Source organism: Trichosurus vulpecula, chromosome 7 (genome assembly GCF_011100635.1).
Source record: "Trichosurus vulpecula isolate mTriVul1 chromosome 7, mTriVul1.pri, whole genome shotgun sequence".
In the NCBI taxonomy this organism is placed as follows: domain Eukaryota; kingdom Metazoa; phylum Chordata; class Mammalia; order Diprotodontia; family Phalangeridae; genus Trichosurus; species Trichosurus vulpecula.
This window is the reverse complement of record NC_050579.1, coordinates 157,735,719-157,755,023: the sequence shown is the minus strand read 5'-3', so window position 1 is coordinate 157,755,023 and position 19,305 is coordinate 157,735,719. Positions and strand designations below refer to the sequence as shown.

Genomic DNA, 19,305 nt, shown 5'->3' with positions numbered 1-19,305 from the left:
AGAATGGCCTGTCTATTTTTTTGTCTAGGGAATACAGGTGGGAGATTTGTAGGAAGTCTCCAGATCTTTGGCCTCTTTTATATCTCTATTTTCCAGCATAGTTTCCACTGTTCTCCATGGGCCCACTCTCACATTGAAATCAGGTTCATCATAAAATCGTCTTCATATTTTCTATAAATTCCTCTTCTTCTTGGTGGTCTTTTGGTTTAGGACTATGAGAACCACAAGGTGAGAAGGCCAGCTGCCCATGAAATCACCCTTTTTGTTGCCTTTTGTCACCTAATGGATCCAGCTTCACCAGTTGCTTTCCTGAAAAAAATCTGAGAGCTATCCTTTCATTTTAGCTGCAGCTTCTTTATGTTTTCTGGTTTCACTTAAAGTAAGAATGACAATATAGGTGCCCTCCAGTAGTGAATTAAATCATTGGTCAGAGATAACCTTTATAAAGATGCCCAATAGTTAAACTAGTATTTGCAGATAGTCTAAGAACTATATTATTCTTCAGACTCTTCGGCCACTGTTAGTTAGGGATAGAGTTAAGGATAGGGATAGGGACTAAACCCATACCTTCATTGATGTTAGAAACCCCCAAATGAGGTGACTCCTTTTACCAATGCAGTCCAGAGCCTTGTCTGCAAATTACAGCCTTAGAGTTGCCTAAAATACTATGAGATTGCATACCTAGCCTGGGGTCACATGAGCCATGTATGTCAGAAGTAAGATTGTTACTTTGTCATTTGAAATATGATTTTACTTTATTTGCTTCTGTATTGTCCTTTTAAAATTGATTTATATATATATTTTGGGAAGCTTTCTGCTAAACACTATACTGTCTTGGAATATTATAATAATAACTCACAGTTATAGTCAGGAATGTGCTGGTAAATGTTTAACTACAAGGTCTCTGGGAGGGAAAGTATACATCACACACTTTTAAGGTTAATCTACATTATTAATGTTGTCTCCATCAACAAGACAATAACAGTATTTGCCAATTTCCAAGGTGTAAATGCTCCTGCTGAAAATTTAACAATCAGCAAGCTAGTTCATGATGACTCCAGCATGGCCCTAGTTATAGGGCACTTTATTGTTTACAAAGTACTTTCCTCAGAATAACCCTGTGATTTGGTGCAAGTATTATTATCCCATTTGATGAATGAGGAAACTGACTCAGAGAATTTAAGTGACTTGCCCATAGTCACAAAATATCAGAGTCACATCTTAAACCTAGATTTCCAGCCTATGTTCTTTCTACTATATTGTAAATATCACCTGAAGGCAATTAAAACATGCATGTTCCCTAAAAAGTCTGAGATCATCAATTCCCTATCAGAAATGTACCCTCTTCTATAGCTTTGTTTCTATGGGACAATCAGATCATACTTTCAACTTGGAGCAATTTCTAGAACATTACATGCTATAGTATGAGGACTGCTTAGCACCTCTGAGGTCCTTTTTGTAATAAATGGCCTAACTTCCTGAATCCTGTCTTCTTCCAGTCCCCATTTGGCCTCTGTCTTCTACAGACTTGATACCACCCTAGGTTCTGGGGCAGGAGATATGGCTCCTAGGAAGGAGAAATAGAAGGAACCAAGGATCCATATTTATGGCATAATTAATTATTATTACTTACTAATGTTGTTAATATGAGTAGTGATTGATTTTGGTATTATTAATTAATAATAACCTTTGAATCCCCCTTGGTGCTTTGCACAATGCTTTGTACGTACTAGTCTCTAACTCAGTTGGTTGTAGTCCTTCATTTTTGAAGAGGACCAAAATGACATCACTATGCTTGAGTCAAGATTCAACGTGTCTGACTGGCTGATCAGGCCAATATGAACTTGGAATGCTCTGCCACAGGTTGGGCACAAATAGTCTATGTGAATATTTGGGGTGAATACTCCAAACTTTTGCATGCTGCGTTTCCTTTGAGCTGTTTCAATTCTGCTTTGCTCATAGAGCACAGCACCTTCTCTGATGTATACAATGTTTGTAGATCTGAACAAGGCCTTTGATATTGTTAATGGTGAGGCCTTATGGAAAAAAATAGGGGCTCTAAATAAATATTGGATGAATGGATAAATGCACAGCCCTCTGTCTGAACATGGTCTAACCAAATCCTTGCTATGACATACAAATACGTAAAAGCAGTTTTGTTTGGGAGGCTTTTCTTCCAAATTCAGTCAAGAAAAAACATCTAAGATCTAGCAGATTCAGTGGGAAAAGCTTTTGTTCTGTTTTCCAATAGTCAAAATGAATGGTGGATGAGAATATTATTGTTATTATTGTAAGTAATTTGCTGTTGCTGTTGTTTGTCCTTCATTCTTGAGGAGGACCATGACATCAGGGAGATGATGTCAGTAAGTGAGGCAGGGCTCTGCAAAGTCACCAGTCTCACTTTCTCATCTAGAGCCATCTGGGTCCAGTGGCAAGATATATAGATCAGGATGACTGGAGAAGGCCCGGGCTGCAGTTAAGGTCTTTCCCAGGTTTGTCCGATGCAATGCTTCTTCAGTGATTAAGGCTTAATAAGAATTGAGGCAGAGAATGGCCTCTTTACCTAGACCAAAAAATAAATAAATATTGTAAGTAATAATATTAATAATAATCTACATTTACAAAGCAGTTTCCTTGCAATAGCCTTGTGAGGCAGGTACTTCAAGTATTATGATTCTCTTTTTACATATGAAAAAATTGAGGCTTAGAGAGGTTCAGATTCACCCAAGATCATACAACTACTAATTGTTAGAGGCACGTTTTGAACCCAGGCTTTCTGATTCCAAATCCAGTGTTCTTTCCACCTGACACTGCATGTAGGTGGAGGAGAAGCCTCTGCCCACTGCTTCTACCAGCTTCTCCATTTCCCCTCCTAGACATGTACTCGTTGCTTTTTAATGTGTTTGATTTTTGGTTTCTTTTGTAGAGACAATCAGAAAAGAAACTAACTCCATTCTGCCCCACCATAAAACAGAAGTGGTAGAACTGAAACCTCAGCTAGAACTCCTCCTGTCTCATTTCAACATCTGCTACAACACAGAGGATCTAAAGAATTCTGCTGATGAGATGGAGCTCTTTTCCCTGGTACTTGCAAAACTCTGTATCCATAGGCAGGTGTTCCTGAAATAAAAGTGTGGAAGCAAGACTGGAGTCCAAGGAAGAGAAAGTGCTCAAAGAGAGTGCCCCGCCCCATCCCTGCCCCCACCTAAGGGTCCAAAGAGAGAGCTGTTTCCACAGTCCTTGTAGACCACAGAAGGGGAGATTCCTCCAACAAGGAGCATTTTCCTTCCAACACTGTCACTCCCAACCATCTTAATCACAGCCCTAGTCAGTAGGAACCAATCAGAAATTTCCTATACCATCCCAGCAAGATGCATGTCTCTTTGGAGGGGCCAGAGCACATGTCTAGCTCCTTGGGAAGTCCTCCAGCTCTACAAATTAAGGATTTCCTTTATTACTCCATTACACAGGGAAAAATATATTTAATTAAAAGCATTAAACAGCAATGCAAACAACTAAATTTGTTTAGCTACTATTTGAATTTAGATGATTTTCATACATAAATTACCATAACACTGTTCACCTTTCCCTCTAAGTCCGCATTAGGATTTTTAAGGATTCCTGTTCTCACTACTTTTACTTGGTATAGCAGGAGGAAATTCTATCAACTGCAATGAGACAGGGGAAATATACTAATAAGATTAACTTTAGAAATGAAGAAGTCAAAATATCATTTGCAGATGACATGATGGTGTTACCTAGGAAATCAACCACCTCAGCTTAAAGGCATTTTAGAATACAATATTTGCTGTTATCCAAAAACCTGGTAAACTGATGGCCACTTTTTTGATCACCAAATTTCTGACACTTCCTCTAGGACCCTCACCTCTATTTCCCTATCCCTTTTAGGTTGTTCAGAGGTTTCAGAACATCTTCCATGAACAACAGAGGTTGAAAATATTTCCCGCCTATGATGTCAAGGTGGCTAAAGTTGAAAACCGGGATTTATTTAAACCTACCATGGCTTTAAAAAAGACAGCCAACTGGATTCCCTTCATAAAGGTAAAGACAGCTACCTGCTCTTGGTCTTCTGTCCCTTTATTGTGGGTTGTGGTAGGGCAACTGACAAATAAACTTCCAGGATGTCATGGTACTAAGTACTTTTCAGGTCTTTACTCCCCACTCCTAGAGCAGAGTCTTGCAGGACACAGGGAGAATCCAACCCAGATTCTAGGTAAGCACGTAGTCTTCCATTTTGGGCTCATAGGCTTACAAATCTAGAACTGGAAAGGACCTCAGAGGCCATCTAGTTCAACGTCTTCCTTTTACTGATAAAGAGACTAAGTCTCAGAAAAGTTAAGGGATTTTCCTAGTCACACAAGCAGTAAAGCATCAGAATTGGGATTTATGTGTTTATGACTCATAATGTGCATGTGTCTGCATCAATCCGTGTATGTTAGCGTGTCACATATACATATTTGTCAATATATGTCAGTATATGTATTGCTGATGTACGTGATATGTGTATATTGTCACTGTATACATGTGCCTACATGTCACTACATTCATGTTTCAGTATATGTCTGTGTACATAAAAATGTCAGTATATATTAATAATACCTTTATCAGTGTATGTTAACATAAGCCTAGTAGTTGGACTAACCTTATACATCACTGTCCACTAGACTAGTATGAATTTTCCAGGGCCATTTACATCTTGGAAGAATAAGTAATTCTTCCAAATAGAATTTAGAGGGATTGCTTTCTAATGGTAGAATTTCAAAGAGACATTTTGGAGCAGGGAAACTTCCTGAACCTTCAGATCACATTTTCTGCCCATGCATATGCTTGATTGTAATGTATTTAATATCCTTCATAACTAAAGATGTTGCAGTACTGTGTTTGTCTCAAATTGGACCAGTTACATTTGTGAGAGGTGTGCCCCAATGGTCAGTGCCAACTGCTGCTGCAGCTGCTACTGCTGTGGCGTCTTGTCTATGTGTCTATGAACTTATTATACTGTTCCCACTCTCACAGTGTCTTAGCTCTCTAACAAAAATCTCTCATCCCAGCCTCTACCTTCAATCATGCATTTCATTGTAGTCTGGAATTTGAATGTTTGGGGCATAATACTTGAGAATTATTGTTACATGATGATGATGATGGTGATGATGAAATTGTCACACAGATTAAGCCAAAATGTGATCCTTGGCAGCAGAAGCTTTTGACCAAACTAAAAGAGCGAAACAGAATTGATGCATTGATGCAACTGCACACAAAGTTTTTGAAGGTGAGGTTCATTTTTAAATACTCGCGATCTGTCTTGCTGGAATCATATCCAAGAGATCTTAACTCTATTATTTAAATGTGAGTATGATGACTTACATGAGGAACATTTCTAACCATGATGACAAATTCGGTCTTGCAAGGAGTAAATGTGGACTGGTACAAAGCAGTGTGGATAGAGGGTCAGAAGACTTGACTTCTTTCTCTAATCCTGGCTTTCCCCTGTAACAACAGTGTTGCTAGCAGCTGTTGTGGGGGTGAAAGAACAACTACAACAGCACACAGGAGGGCTGGTAGCACAGGTTCTTTGATCTGCTTTTCTAAGGAAAGCAACTTTAAGGGGTTAACAATCTCACTTTAATTAAACATACATGTATTATTCACTTAGTTCAGGGGGAAAAACCAGCACTCTGAACTTCAGAGAGAAAACAAACAGCAATTGTGAGCATACATTATGTAAGCAGAGCAAATAACACAGACCAGTCTATCCATAGCAATGCATACATAGTTACCAGAGAGAGAAGCAACAATATCTGGGTTTTTCAAAGCCGGGGCGGGGGTGGGGGGGACAAGAAGGGGACTCTTTCAATGGCTACCCTCTTGTCACCAACACTCTTTTTCAGTGCATGTGCAACCAAAACAAAATGCCAACCTCAGATCTTATATACACATCTCAGGGCCCTGGGGCACTTGATTACCTCAGTGTGGAGAAACACTAAAACAAAAAACAGCAAAAAGTCCCCTTTTGCTTGCCATTACATTTGAAAGGCAAGACTCATCAAAAGTACTTGATTGCCTTAGCATTACAAAAGAGAGAATAGTAAAAAAAAAAAAAAAGTCCCACCCTAATTGCCACAACACCCATCAACTGGTTATGTGACTTTGAACAAATCATTTGATATCTCTGGATCTTGTGATATTCATAGGAATTAGAGGGGAAAGGGCCATAGAGATCATGTAATCTAACCCCCTCTCTTCACAAATAAGGAAATTGTGAAACCAAATGGCTTTCCCTAGGTTAGATGAGTAGTAATTGTGATGGAACTTATGCTTTCTGACTCCAGAGCCAGTCCTTCCTTTTGTCATTGCATTGTATTGACTTGTGTTTTGCAAAATGAGGATCTTAGATTAGATGTTTAAAATGCCTTCTGGGCAGCTAGGTGGCACAGTGGATAGAGTGCCAGTCCTGAAGAGAACAAGTCTTATTAAAATAGCTTGAAATAACAGCACGTCACGCTATTGAGAAAAAGTGTGATGCTTTTCCTGACCATTTGTCCTCTTCTGTGTTCCCACTGAGGTTTCCAAACCACTGCAAGTGATGGAGGCACTACAAGTTCATGCATCAGCAGCCCTGGAGCCAGCTTCAGTGCTTCATTCCTTTGCAAATGCCCAAGATTTGGACCAGTGCACCTATGATCAAATCTGGGAGGACATTTATAGCAACATCAACCTTAACCAGGTATTACAGCTAGAAGTAACGGGCACATCTTACAGCAAGCACCTGGGATTATGGATGTAAGAAATAGTCAATGATAACATTTTGATTTGAAAACTTTTTGAGTGGCCCTTCCTAGCAGAGCTAGCTTCATCATCAACGTCATCCAAAACAAGAAACACTTATTTGTTTAGCACCAACTCTATCAGATGTCAATGGATACAAAGAGACTCTTGCCCTCAAAGGGACTGAACTCTATTTGGGAAGAAAGGACCTATGTTTTAAAAGACAGACAATAATTATAGGGAAAGGTTAAATAATTAAATTACATTTAGAAAATCAAATAAATAAAGATTATATTCCAGTAAAAGGGAGTGGGAGAGGCAGAAGAAAATTACATTGTGGTCAGAGGGAAGTGCCAAGTTTTAAATCTTGGAGCTAGAGCAAATCTTGAGTAGCAGCAGTCAGATAGGGCATAGTGGTGCTGTGATCCGTGGGGTCACAAAGAGTCGGACGTGACTGAATGAATGAACGACAATGACAACTCTAGTGGGTAGCTAACATACTAAGGATGCAGTGTGATGTAGCAGATAGAGCTAGGGACTTGGAGTCACAGACACCTGTGTTCAAATCCTGCCTCACACACATTTGCAAAAATAAAGGTGTTAGGCCTGATGCCTTGTAAGGTCCCTTCCAGCTCTAAATCTATGATCTTACTAGATTGAGAAGACTGGAATGAAGCTGGGGCCACTGTCATCGAGAGTGGCTATAGCAGTGGAATTGAAGCCTCTCTACGTAGATGACTCCATAGCGGTACAGTCATCCTAACTGACTCGAGCCCTAGTGTTGCATCGCCACTACTGGCTAATTATCTCCACCTAGATATCCTGCTGGAACCTCAAACTCATCCCCTTCTTCCTAAAACTCGCCCGACTCCATTATTTCTCCACCATCCTTCCAGTCACTTAGGCCTGAAATAGTGGTGTCATCTGCAGTTCTTTCCCCTCCCTTCCCCTATCCTTTTGATTCTGTCTCCGCAGTGTCTCTCACCTCTTGTCCTTCCTTTCTATTCACATAACCACTGTGCTGGTTTGGGCTTTTATAGCATCTCACCTCATCTTCATAAATGGTTCCCCAACCTTTAATCTCTCCCTTTTCTAGTCTATTCTTCACATAGCTGCCAAAAACAATCATATTAAAGCACAGGTCTGCCCCTGCTCAACAACCTTCATTAGTTCTCTGTTGCTTCTAGATATAATATAACTCATTAGCCAGCCTTATTTCCTATTACTCTCTTTCACATACACCATGTTCCCCCCTACAAAGAGATGAAAATTGTTCCCTTATCCTTTCCTACCTCCACGTATTTACATAAACCACCTCTTGGCCAGTCTTAGATCTCTCTGTCGGAATCCTTCTCTTTCTTCAATGAATCAACAAGCGGTTAAAAAACAGTTACTATGTGCCAGTGCCCTACACAAATATAAAAATGAAATAGACCCTGCTCTCAGGGAGCTTACATTCTGAGGGTATCTATCTTATACACATACATACATATATACAGTATATATTTTTAAAAATTTTTATTGGATATGTGGTTTTACAAGAGTACAGGTTCCCAGTGAGGAATTTCCTCCAGCTATGCAGAACGATGCCTCTCCAACCTGTGGTCTTAGAGCATTGCCTGGGGAACTGAAGGGTTAAATGCTTTGGCCAGACTAAGGAAGGAAGGAGGAAGGGAATAAACATTTATTAAATCCCCATTATGTACCAGGCATACTGCTAAGTGTTTTACGAAGATTATTTCATTTGGTCTTTGGGGTTTTTGTTTTTTGGAGGGGAAAGGCAAGGCAATTGGGGTTAAGTGACTTGCCCAAGGTCACACAGCTAGTAAGTGTCAAATGTCTGCGGTCAGATTCCAGGACAGGTGCTCTATTCACTGAGCCACCTAGCCGTCTCTTCATTTGGTCTTTGTAACAAACCTGAGAGGTGATAAGGTGCTTTGATTATTCTCATTTTATAGTTAAGGAAACTGAAGCAAACAAGATTTTAAGAGGCTTGTGCAGGGCCACACAGCTAATATCTGAGGCAGATTTGAACTCAAGTCATCCTGACTCCAGGCCCAGGATTTATCCACTGTGCTATGTATCTCTGTATATCAGAGTTAAGCCTTCAGTATATATCTATTTCTAGGACAGACACTGCAGAGGGACAATGAACTGGGCCCAGAATGGAATAGCAGAAAAAGAATACTTACTTAGGAGAAACTTGCACTTAGGAAAGCTGTAAGCCATGGTGGTATTATCTAGTCACATGCCTCTGTACAGAATATGGGGGACAGAACCCGGACCTGTGATTTCACTGATAAAGAGAACCCGTGGACAAGTAAAATCCCTCTACCAAAGCAGGGCAGCACCTTCCCTGTAGCTTGTAGTCTTAGATACCTGCCTAAGAATGGTGGAAAGGGTAAGGGACTTGCCCAGGGTCACATAGCCAGTATGTATGTATGTATGTATGTACGTAGGTATCAGAGGAAGGATCCACACTCGGGTTTTCTTTCTCTGAGACCAGCTCTTTCTACACAAAGGTTTGGCTTCATCTATGCAAAATGTATACAAAGTAAATAGATAAAAGCATTTCTAAGATAGAATCTGTGTGAATGTGTTTGTGCCCATGATGGATTCATTTGCAGTCTGGTAATATAGATCCCTTCTCAGAGTAATGTTTTTAAATGCATTAAATAAAATACATAGGATTACAAAGAAAACTAATCATGTTGAATACAGTTGTCAAAATATTTTTTAAAATACACGTTCAGGGATCCCAGGTTAAGAACTCTTGACCTAGATAATAAATGTTTGTTGAATTTAATTGAAAGCGGGAAATGATGGGAATAGAGAGCAGTAACCACAGTAGAAGGAATAAATCCAGGCAATAATGAGTGAGCTAGGAAAGGGTTCCTTCTCCTTTCACCAGGTCTCCACTGGTCGTGGAGGGGGAAAGTGAGTTATCTATTTATCTCTGCTACTGCTTTCCTGCATTTGCAGAGGTAACAGAGCATGGCCTGTAGCAAAAGGAAATATACAGAACTTTGGCAAAAGTGTGGGTTGTATAAAACTGCCCAAACATTGAAAAAGTAAGAAAACCACTTCCTCTGGCCCTTCACTGACTCACAAATGTTGTTCTTGGAGCTGACCAAAGAGAAAACACAGTTCTGAATACTGGACACATAAAGCATTTTATAGTAAGAAGGCCTTAAGGAGTCTTAGGAACCCTCCTGCCTCAGGGTCCTGAGGGGCGAATCAACATCTTCACATCTTAGAAGCTCCTCAGGCTTTGAAAGAAAGGAGGGTGTCCCACCCTAAACCTGGGATCCCATGATCTGAGGAGAGGAAATGCTTAGAAGCAGCTGTATAACTTGCAAATAGTTTTATATTTTGCCTGAACAACAATATGTACCTTCCTACATTTACTGTTTCATAGGAACTTCAATGTGTCAGTCCACTGGGGTCATTGTGTCGTATAGTGGGGCCTTTTCTGCACTCCCGATATCTGGAAAACAGCCCCGCACACAGCCTTTGGCATGGAGATTAAAGTCACTGTTGGCCACTATAAGGAGCTTCAGGGGTGTGAATCCTATCACTAAGTGCTCTGTTGTAGGTGTGTAAAGCCCTGCATACTGACACACACCTCAGAGATGTCAAAAGAAACACTTCTGAAGTTGTCAGGTAGTCATACCTTTCTGGTTAACACTGATATGAAGGAAGAGAACAAACCTTTATTAAGCCCCTGCCTGCCTGGCACTGTGGCAAGTGCTTTACAGATATCGTCTCTTCACAACAATACTAATATTATCCGCATTTTGCAGTTGAAGAAACCCAGACAAGCAGAGGCGGATCACTTAGCTAGTAAGCATCCAAGAGCCGATTTGACCTCAAGACTCCAGGCCCAGAACTCTATCCATGGGGCCAACCTAACTGCCCAGAAAGGAAAATTTGCCTTGTTAGCTAGTCAGGAAGCATTAATTGAGAACCTGTTGGTAGCAGCTAGCTGGACCTGTATTTGCATAGGAGCCACTTCTCCTTTTTTCTTTAGCTGATGACAGGGGAGTGAGCTAAATAAATTTTCAGAGTTCCTTCTAATCCTCTGCTTCTCACCCATTTCATTAAACAAAGCAAGGAAAGCGACTATACTGGCTCTAAAAAAAAATAAGAAATCAGGGGCTGGGTGAATAGTCTGATAAAAGACCCTATTTTGATGCTTGGCTAGAATATAAGCTTGCCAAGGTTAGGGACTGTTTTGTTTTTCTCTTTATATCACTCACACAGATTCTTGGAGTAAAGGATTACATCATTTCTGTCTTTGTATTCCCAGGGCCTGGCCTGGCACGTAGTGAAGTGATTAATAAGTGCTCGCTGATTGCTTGGTTCATGGATAGATGCAAGGGGTGGGTGATTTCATCAGCACACATTTCTCCACTGATACAAATCATCCTGTGTGGTTTTTTGCCGTGCTCCATAAAGAATCCCTCCAAGGAGTTGGAGGCCTACTTCTATTATCTGGCATGCCTTGCTACAAGTGCTCAATTCTGTTTTTTACATCAATTCTTGCATGCGCTGGTAATATGCTGAAGCTGACTTATATACTGACCTTGTCTTTCCCTTTGGGGCATCTGAATTTTTCATTCTTCCAAGATTGTTGTGTTCCTTGGTTCCTAGCTGAATGGCAGCATGGAGACAATACTGATATTAAAGAAAAAATTTTTGTGGCAACAAGCATTTGAGGATTATTAAAAGACATATCCTCAGTGTGGTCCAGCCCAATCTCACCTACTTAGTTCTAGGCCCAGACCATCACCATCTATATAGTCCAAGATTCACAGGCTGCCCCTCTAACTGAATGCCACAGTCTGGGCAGTGTTCATTTTTCATCCATTTTGGTTTTTTGGGTGTAGGTGATTAGATTAATCTCTTCAATTGAGATTAATCTAATAATAATAATTTTTAAAAACTTCATCTTACTACTGAGTATGCATTCTCACCTCATGTAATATTCTGTGAGTGAAAATGTTCTTTGCCTATTATGCTTGGGATGCTAAAATTTCACATTTAAAAATGTGCATAAAAAAAAGCATACTTGCTTGGGCACCACTTCCTTGGTTTGGCCAAAGTAGCTGTCTTGCTAAGGTGATCTGAACTAATGGTCTCTGAAGGTAATCAGTCCCATGATGCCCTCACATGCCAGGGAAAGATTATCTCCAAACAAAGTGTATATGTTTGGAATCTCAGCTCTCCTGCTCATCTTTCATTCTCTAAGGGATAGCTAGGTGATGCAGTAGATAAAGCACTGGGCTTGGAGTCAGGAAGGCCTGAATTCAAAGTTGACCTCAGATGCGTACTAACTATGTGACTGGACAAGTCACTTAATCTCTCGTTTTCTCTGTTTTCTCATCTGTAAAATGGGGATGATAATAATAGCACTTACTTCCCAGGATTGTTATGAGGATAAAATTATATAATAGTTGTAAAGTGCTTACTTAGCACAGAGCCTGGCACTGTAAATGCTAAATAGATAGTCTTTGTTATTCAGTCCCTTCCAACTCTTCATGATCTCATTTGGGGTTTTCTTGGCAAAGATACCAGAGTGGGTTGCCATTTCCTTCTCTAACTCGTTTTGCAGATGAGGAAAATGAGGCAAGCAAGGTTAAGTCACTTGCCTAGGGTCACACACCTAGTGAGTGTCTGAGGTTGGATCTAAACTCACAAAGGTGAATCTTCCTGACTCCAGAACCAGCACTCCTATGCCACCTAGTGATGATGATGATGATGATGATGTTACAGATTATATCATTGGCCCTAGGAAAATATATATATAGAGAGAGAGATAGATAAAGTGTTATAATTACTTTAGATCCTAGTCAGTACTTCTTTTCTACATTATATCTTATTCTAAGTGGTGTCTATAAAACATTTGATTCAATCGTTTGATTTTTTTTCCTGTGCAATTTATTTCTGTGAGCTGTGCTCCACCCTCTTTCTCTCTCCTTTCTTCCATCATATCCAGTAAATGATGCCCCTCCCTCACTTTTGGCATAGACTAGTTATCCAGCAGGGCTCTCATGGTTTCCAGTCATTTCGTGAAAATATCTTCTATCGTAACCTGAGTTCACCATTATATTTCCACCTCCAAGTGGTCCCCTATAATTTGAGGGCCCACTGTCTGATGGGAGAAAGATCATAGCCAATAACTTTCATTCTGAGACCACATCAGTCATCCCTGAGACAGGAGCCCAAGGGAACCACAAGCCACTGAGCCGATGACATACTTTGTTGATCTCTTCCCCGCTCCCCTCAAACCTACCCACTCCGTGTTTTTTTTTTTTTCAATGCACCCAGAGAAACAGCATGGAAGACTGGAAAGAGCTTTGGACTTGGAGTCAGAAGAAATCTTGGTTTGAATCCTACATCTGACACTGATGAGTTAGTTGTGTTCCCTTAACCATAAAATGAGAATGATAGTACCTGTTATACTTCCTTTATAGGTCATTATGAGGATCAGATGGGATCTTCATAAATACTTTGTAAACTTTAAAGTGCTAGATAAATGTCAGCTAGGTGACCTGAATTCAAATCCTGCCTGAGAAACTATTACGTTCCCTTACTTTATACTTGAGGAACCTGAGGCAGACAGAAGTTAAGGACTTGCCCAAGGTCACACAACTAGTAAGTATCTGAGGCTGGATTTGAACTCAAATCTTCTTGACTCCAGGCCCAGCACGTGACCTAGCATCCTTGGAGAGAAGACTTACATGTGCAAAAGACCTTTGAGTTTTAGTGGACCTCAGACTCAATATGAATCAACTGTGTGTTAAGGCAGTAAAAAAAAAATAGACAAATGCATCCCTTAGTTTTCATTAAGAAGAGTGTTATGTCAAGAAGGAGAAAAGTAGTAGAGAGAAAAGTGTGCTTTCCTGGTCAGACCACCTTTGGAGCATTGTATCCAATTCTAGATGCCGTATTTTAGAAAAGAAATTGACAAACTGGAACATGCCCAGAAGAGAGTGACCAGGATGGTCAGTGGACTCAAAATCCTCTCGTATGAAAATCGATTGAAGGAACTATCGATGTTTAGTTTGGTGGTAGAGAAGATTTGGAGAGGACATGGTAGCTGCCTCTACTGTTTGAAGGGCTGTCCTGCAGAAGAGAGATTAGACTTGCTTTGTTTGGCCCCAAGGGACAGAGCTAAGTGCAGTCAGTGAGTGTAGTAGAGGCAGATTATTGTTCTATATGAGGCAAAGGCTCCCAAAAATCAGAGCTGTCCAGAAATGGAATGGACTACATCAACAGGTAGTGAGTTCCCCGTCACTCAGTGTCTTAAGGTAGAACGTGGAAAATGGTTTCTTAGGGTTGTTATTCAGAATCGAGGCCCCAGTCCTGGGGGAAGTTGATCTTTGGAACTCCTACACAGTTGATTGGTGACTGAGTGTGTGTTCAACTTAGTCCAACTAAGCTTCCTATATTTACTGGCTGGCCCTAGACACCAGACCTAAGGTGGGGAACCTGTGGCCTCAAGGCCATGTATGGCCCTCTAAGTCCTCCAGTGCAGCCCTTTGACTGAATCCAAATTTGACAGAACAAATCCCCTTAATAAAAAGATTTGTTCTGTAAAACTTGGACTCAAGGACCTAAAAGGCCACATGTGGGCTTGAGGCTGCAGGTTCCCCACCCCTGTACCAGACCATGTATCAGCTTCACATCCTATCCATCCGGGCTATCTAAACTTTGTCTTTCAACACTGACCGATTCTCACCATTTGGACCAGCATCCTCCATACCAGACCTGAAACCTGGATTTCCATACCTGCTCTTCTAGAATCCAGGCCCTAGTCTCTTGTGGAAATTAACCCACCCATCTGTGGAGTGGTTCAGTGGAGAGAACATGGACCCTAGAGGCTGAAGACTTGGATCTGATCCCTGGCCCTGCTACTCACTACCTCTGTGTCTTTGGTTAAGCCACTTTGCATCAGATACTGCATCATCTCAATTTTCTCATCTATAAAAGGAAGGAACTGGACCAGATGACCTCTAAGATCCCTTCTAGCTCAAAGCTTTGATCCTATGATCTATTTTAGCAAAAATGACAGCTGAGGTAAGCAGAGAGTAAGGACTTTTGGAAATTTTTTAATGCCCATAGATTCACAGATTTAGAGTAGAAAGAGATCTTAGTCTTTAGAGGGCTCTAACCCAACCGCTTATTTCACTGATAAAGAAACTGAGGCCCAGAGAGAAAAGATTCTATATTCATTAGAGTCTTTTTATTTTATTTTTAAACTCCCATTCTTTCCATGTGGTATATAATTTTAAAAATCAGCACAAAGCCAAGTGAAATTATGTAGTAAGCCTTCTGCAAATAAACAGAGACCCAATGTCTTTATTCTTGGTAAATCACGTCTGTTTTCCTTAGTGCTTCTCAGTGAACAGAAACCAAGGATCTAGAATGAATACTACACACTATGGACCTTTAGTTGTTGAGTTTCCAAGGAAGTGGCTAAGTTCCTGGAGAAAGAAAGGGATGGGGAGTTTCTGGAAGGGTATACAATCTCTGTGATACCTCAGGAATATCACATATTACCTTCATTTACCAGATAAGATACCATTTCTAGTTTTAGATACCAATGAAAAAAATTAAAAGAAAGAGAAAACCAAGCAAATAAAGTCATGTTACCATCAGTAACTCCCATTAAAGTCTTTTTTTGATACTTCAAGGGTCATGAAGGTGACCTTGAGTTGTCAGAAGCTATGCGTACACCAAGTACAAGCTCTGACAAGATCTACCAAGTTGGAAAGGCTCAAGAAGAGGTCAGGTGACAGCATATCTGTCATCCCAGGAACAGTGCAGAAAGGTTCATTATCAGAAAAGTGGTAGTCACTAAATTGATTTAGCCACAGAAGCTCATAAAGACTAACATGTAGAGGGGTTGTGATTTCCATTGGTGGAAAAAATGGCCAAATTGCTGAAATCATGGGTCCTTGAAGCGTGAGGGTAAATAACTCAAGTCTCCTCATGTTTTATTTTCAAATTAATGATGTAGAGAATAGATAGATAGATAGATAGATAGATAGATAGATAGATAGATAGATAGATAGATATTGAATGCTTATTATATGCCAAGCACCATGCCGGAGATACAAATACAAGCAAACATGAGAGTCCCTGCCTTCAAGGAGTTTACATTCTAACTAGGAGGGCAGGATGGGGAGCTGAAAAGTTGGGGAGGAACTCTCAGGGTAGCAGGGCATAGTTTTCAGAGGCCTAGTTCTTGTCAAGACAAGCCTAAAGTTGGCCTATTAGAGCCAAGGGACCCAGGAGCAGAGTCCAGGTTACAGGTAGGAAGGAGATGGAGGTGATAATCCAAGTAGAAGCAACATGACTAAAAAGGTAAGCACTTCTGGGGCAGGATTAGAGTCATATAATTCCAATTAAGTCTTTTTCTCTTTCCTTTTATTTCTCCTATCCTCTCAGGGAGAAAATACCGAGGAGGAAGATCTTTCCATGGAGGGCAATGATACCAGTAGAGCCCAAATTAGTCCCAGTCACTATGGTGGGGAACCTTCAAGGAAGAAGAAACAAACAGGGTACAGGGTGAAATTAAATCATTTCATGCATGTTTTTTGGAACTACACAATGCTGTTTAATATCTGGCTTTTGTGTTAACTCAAAAATATTTGATACAGGGGGGAAAAATCCAAATCTATTGAAGGAAAGATGGAAGGAAGTCAGTAAGTAGAATTTGTGATCTTAATAAGTATGATTCTCAGGATAAATTTCTGTTGGCACTGTTGTTATTTTTCATCATCCCCCAGTGAAATTTCCAAGGGAGGTAATTTACAAAAATCCTTAGATTAAAGACAAAACTTTCAGTTTAGAGACTGTGGTACAGAAAAAAAATTCTAGGCTTGAAGTCAGGAGTGCCCTGGGTCTGAATCCTACCTCTGACACTTGCTAGATGAAGCTCTGCCTCTCTGAGCCTCGGTTTCTCTATTTTAAAAATGAGAATGATAATACCTGTAGTGTTTCCCTACCTTACTGAGTATTAGTCAACAAGCATTTATTAAGCACTTAGCATGGTGCCTGGCACATAGCTGGGGCCTAATTAATGATTATTGATTAAGGACCTGCTACATACCAGGCACTGTGCTAAATGCTGGGGATACAAAGAAAGGGAAAAACAATCCCTGCCATCAAAGAGCTTATATTCTAATGGAGGAAACAACATGTAGAATAGAGGAGCTATGGATAGATCGATAGATATCCATACACACACATGCGCGCGCGCGCGCGCGTGTGTGTGTGTGTGTGTGTGTGGTACAAACTAGATGAAAGGTAATCCAAGAGAAGGAGGCACTATTATTCACACAGAAGTAGGAAAAACCTCTTTTTCCTAGGATCACAGAATTATTTTGTTTTTGTTTTTGTTTGGAGGCAATTGGGGTTAAATGGAGGTTAAATTGTCCAGGGTCAAACAGCGTAGTAAGTGTCTGAGGTTAGATTTGAACCCAGCTCCTCCTGACTCCAGAACTGGTGCTCGATCCACTGAGCCATCTAGCTGCCTCCACCCAGATCATAAATTTAGAACTAGAAGGGAGTTTGAATCAAATTAAATAAATAACATATGGAAGATGTTTTACAATCTTTAAACACTATATAAATCTTATTAAGTGTCAATGAAATTTCCAAATCACTTTGAGGGAAAGTCAATGTTACATTTCTTTTGTCTATAAAAGGTACAATTACCTTGGAGCCCTCCAACTGCTGGGATTTGACGAAGGTGATGAGACTGCTGATAAAAATCCTGTCATGACGAGAGGAGCCTATCTGTCCTTCCTGTGTCTTCGGCACCTAAGAATCAGAGAGCTCCAAGTACGTCTGAGAGAGCTGGTTCGTCCAAGGTCATACAGTTGATCTGGAATGTAGCTTCTGAACCTGCCTTTTTTCCCTTTTTTTCCCCTGTCTTTTTCAGCGCATTTGCTTGGGAATTCTGAATTACTTCAGATCCGTTGAGCGAACCCTAACAATCCACACCTCGGGCCTTACATCAGATGCAAGGAATCTAGTTTCCAGTATGAAAGATGCCTGTTGGGTAAATACCGCAAGAGGAGGAGGTTCTAGTGCTGTTCGGGGTCTGGGATCTCACCACTATGTGCATTATACACCAGCAGACTACAAGGTGAGATATTTTATAACTATTCCTTTTTAAGCACAGTATCATGTGCATTCTCTGGTTGGAGAGGCAACTTGGCACAGTGCTTAGAGAGCCGACCTCAGAGCCAGAAAGACCTGGGTTCAAATCCTGCCGCTGACACTTACTAGTGGTGTGACATTGGGCACATTATTTGACCTCTCAGCACTCCAGGCAACTTTCTAAGACAGGGGTCCTGAACTTTTTCTGTGTCATGGACCCCTCTGGCAGTCTGGTGAAGCTTATGGGCCCCTTCTAAGACTCACGTTTTTAAATGCATAAAGAAAATACATTGGGTTACAAAGGAAATTGATGATATTGAAATAAGTTATCAAAACTTTAAAAAAAAAAACAAATTAATGAACCCCAGGATAAGAACTGTTGCTCTAAGGTAACGAGTTGTCAAGCAATGTTGATTTGCATTAGTAGAAGCTTTGGGAATTCCTATTACCATGAAATAAGAGATTCACTTCAAAGTATGCATTCTCTATCTCAATCTCTGTCTCTCTCCCCTTCTTCTCTTCTCTTCTCTTCTCTTCTCTTCTCTTCTCTTCTCTTCTCTTCTCTTCTCTCTCTCTCTCTCTCTCTCTCTCTCTCTCTCTCTCTCTCACATCAATATGACATCAATAGAAATAGAAGATATTAAGGCTGAACATGACCATAGAGATCATCTAGCTAGTACTGTCTTTTTTTAAACAGGTAATTATAATAATAATAATAACTAGCATTTAAATAGTGCTTTAAGGTTTGCAGAGCACTTTACAATACTATCTCATTTCAACCTCACCACGACCTAGGAGGTAGATGCTATTATGACCCTCCATTTTACAGATGAGGAAACTGAGGCAGACCGAGGTTAAGTGCACACATCTGGAAAGTATCAGAGGCAGAATTTTAACTCAGGTCTTCCTGACTCCAAGTCTAGCACTCTGTCCACTGAAGAATTTGAGGCCTGGAGGAATGAAGTGGGCAAATGTCCAAGGTCATAAAGCTAATGAACGAGAGACCTAGGATTCCAACCCAGGTCCCCTAACTCTAAATCTAATACCTTTTCCACTCTACCCTTTGACCCAAAGTTATCACTCCTGGGACTCCAAGCAAGGTTTTGACAGCAAGAAAAGATCTGCATGTATGAATATGTTAATGATATCTATCTGTGATAATAAAACATGGAGTCAACAATTGGGGCGATGGCAAAATGGTGCAGTAAGAGGTTTGGAATCAAAGGACCTGGGTTCAGATTCAGGCCTGTCACTCCTTGTGTGATCCTGAACAAGCCACAGCCTCTCTGGGCTTCTTCCAAGGACCATTCCAGCTCTAGAACTATAGGACCTTAGGACCTTCCC

General features: G+C 40.5%; 1 protein-coding gene across 1 annotated transcript in view; it reads left to right on the top strand.

Annotated features, from left to right (window-relative positions):
* Positions 1–19,305, top strand: part of LOC118857688 — a 202,180-nt gene that overhangs the window by 25,454 nt on the left and 157,421 nt on the right. Inside the window, 8 exon segments of the mRNA XM_036768262.1 lie at positions 2,927–3,084; positions 3,910–4,062; positions 5,189–5,290; positions 6,584–6,745; positions 15,486–15,578; positions 16,243–16,355; positions 17,505–17,640; positions 17,741–17,947. Coding sequence (XP_036624157.1) covers positions 2,927–3,084; positions 3,910–4,062; positions 5,189–5,290; positions 6,584–6,745; positions 15,486–15,578; positions 16,243–16,355; positions 17,505–17,640; positions 17,741–17,947 — 1,124 coding nt within the window.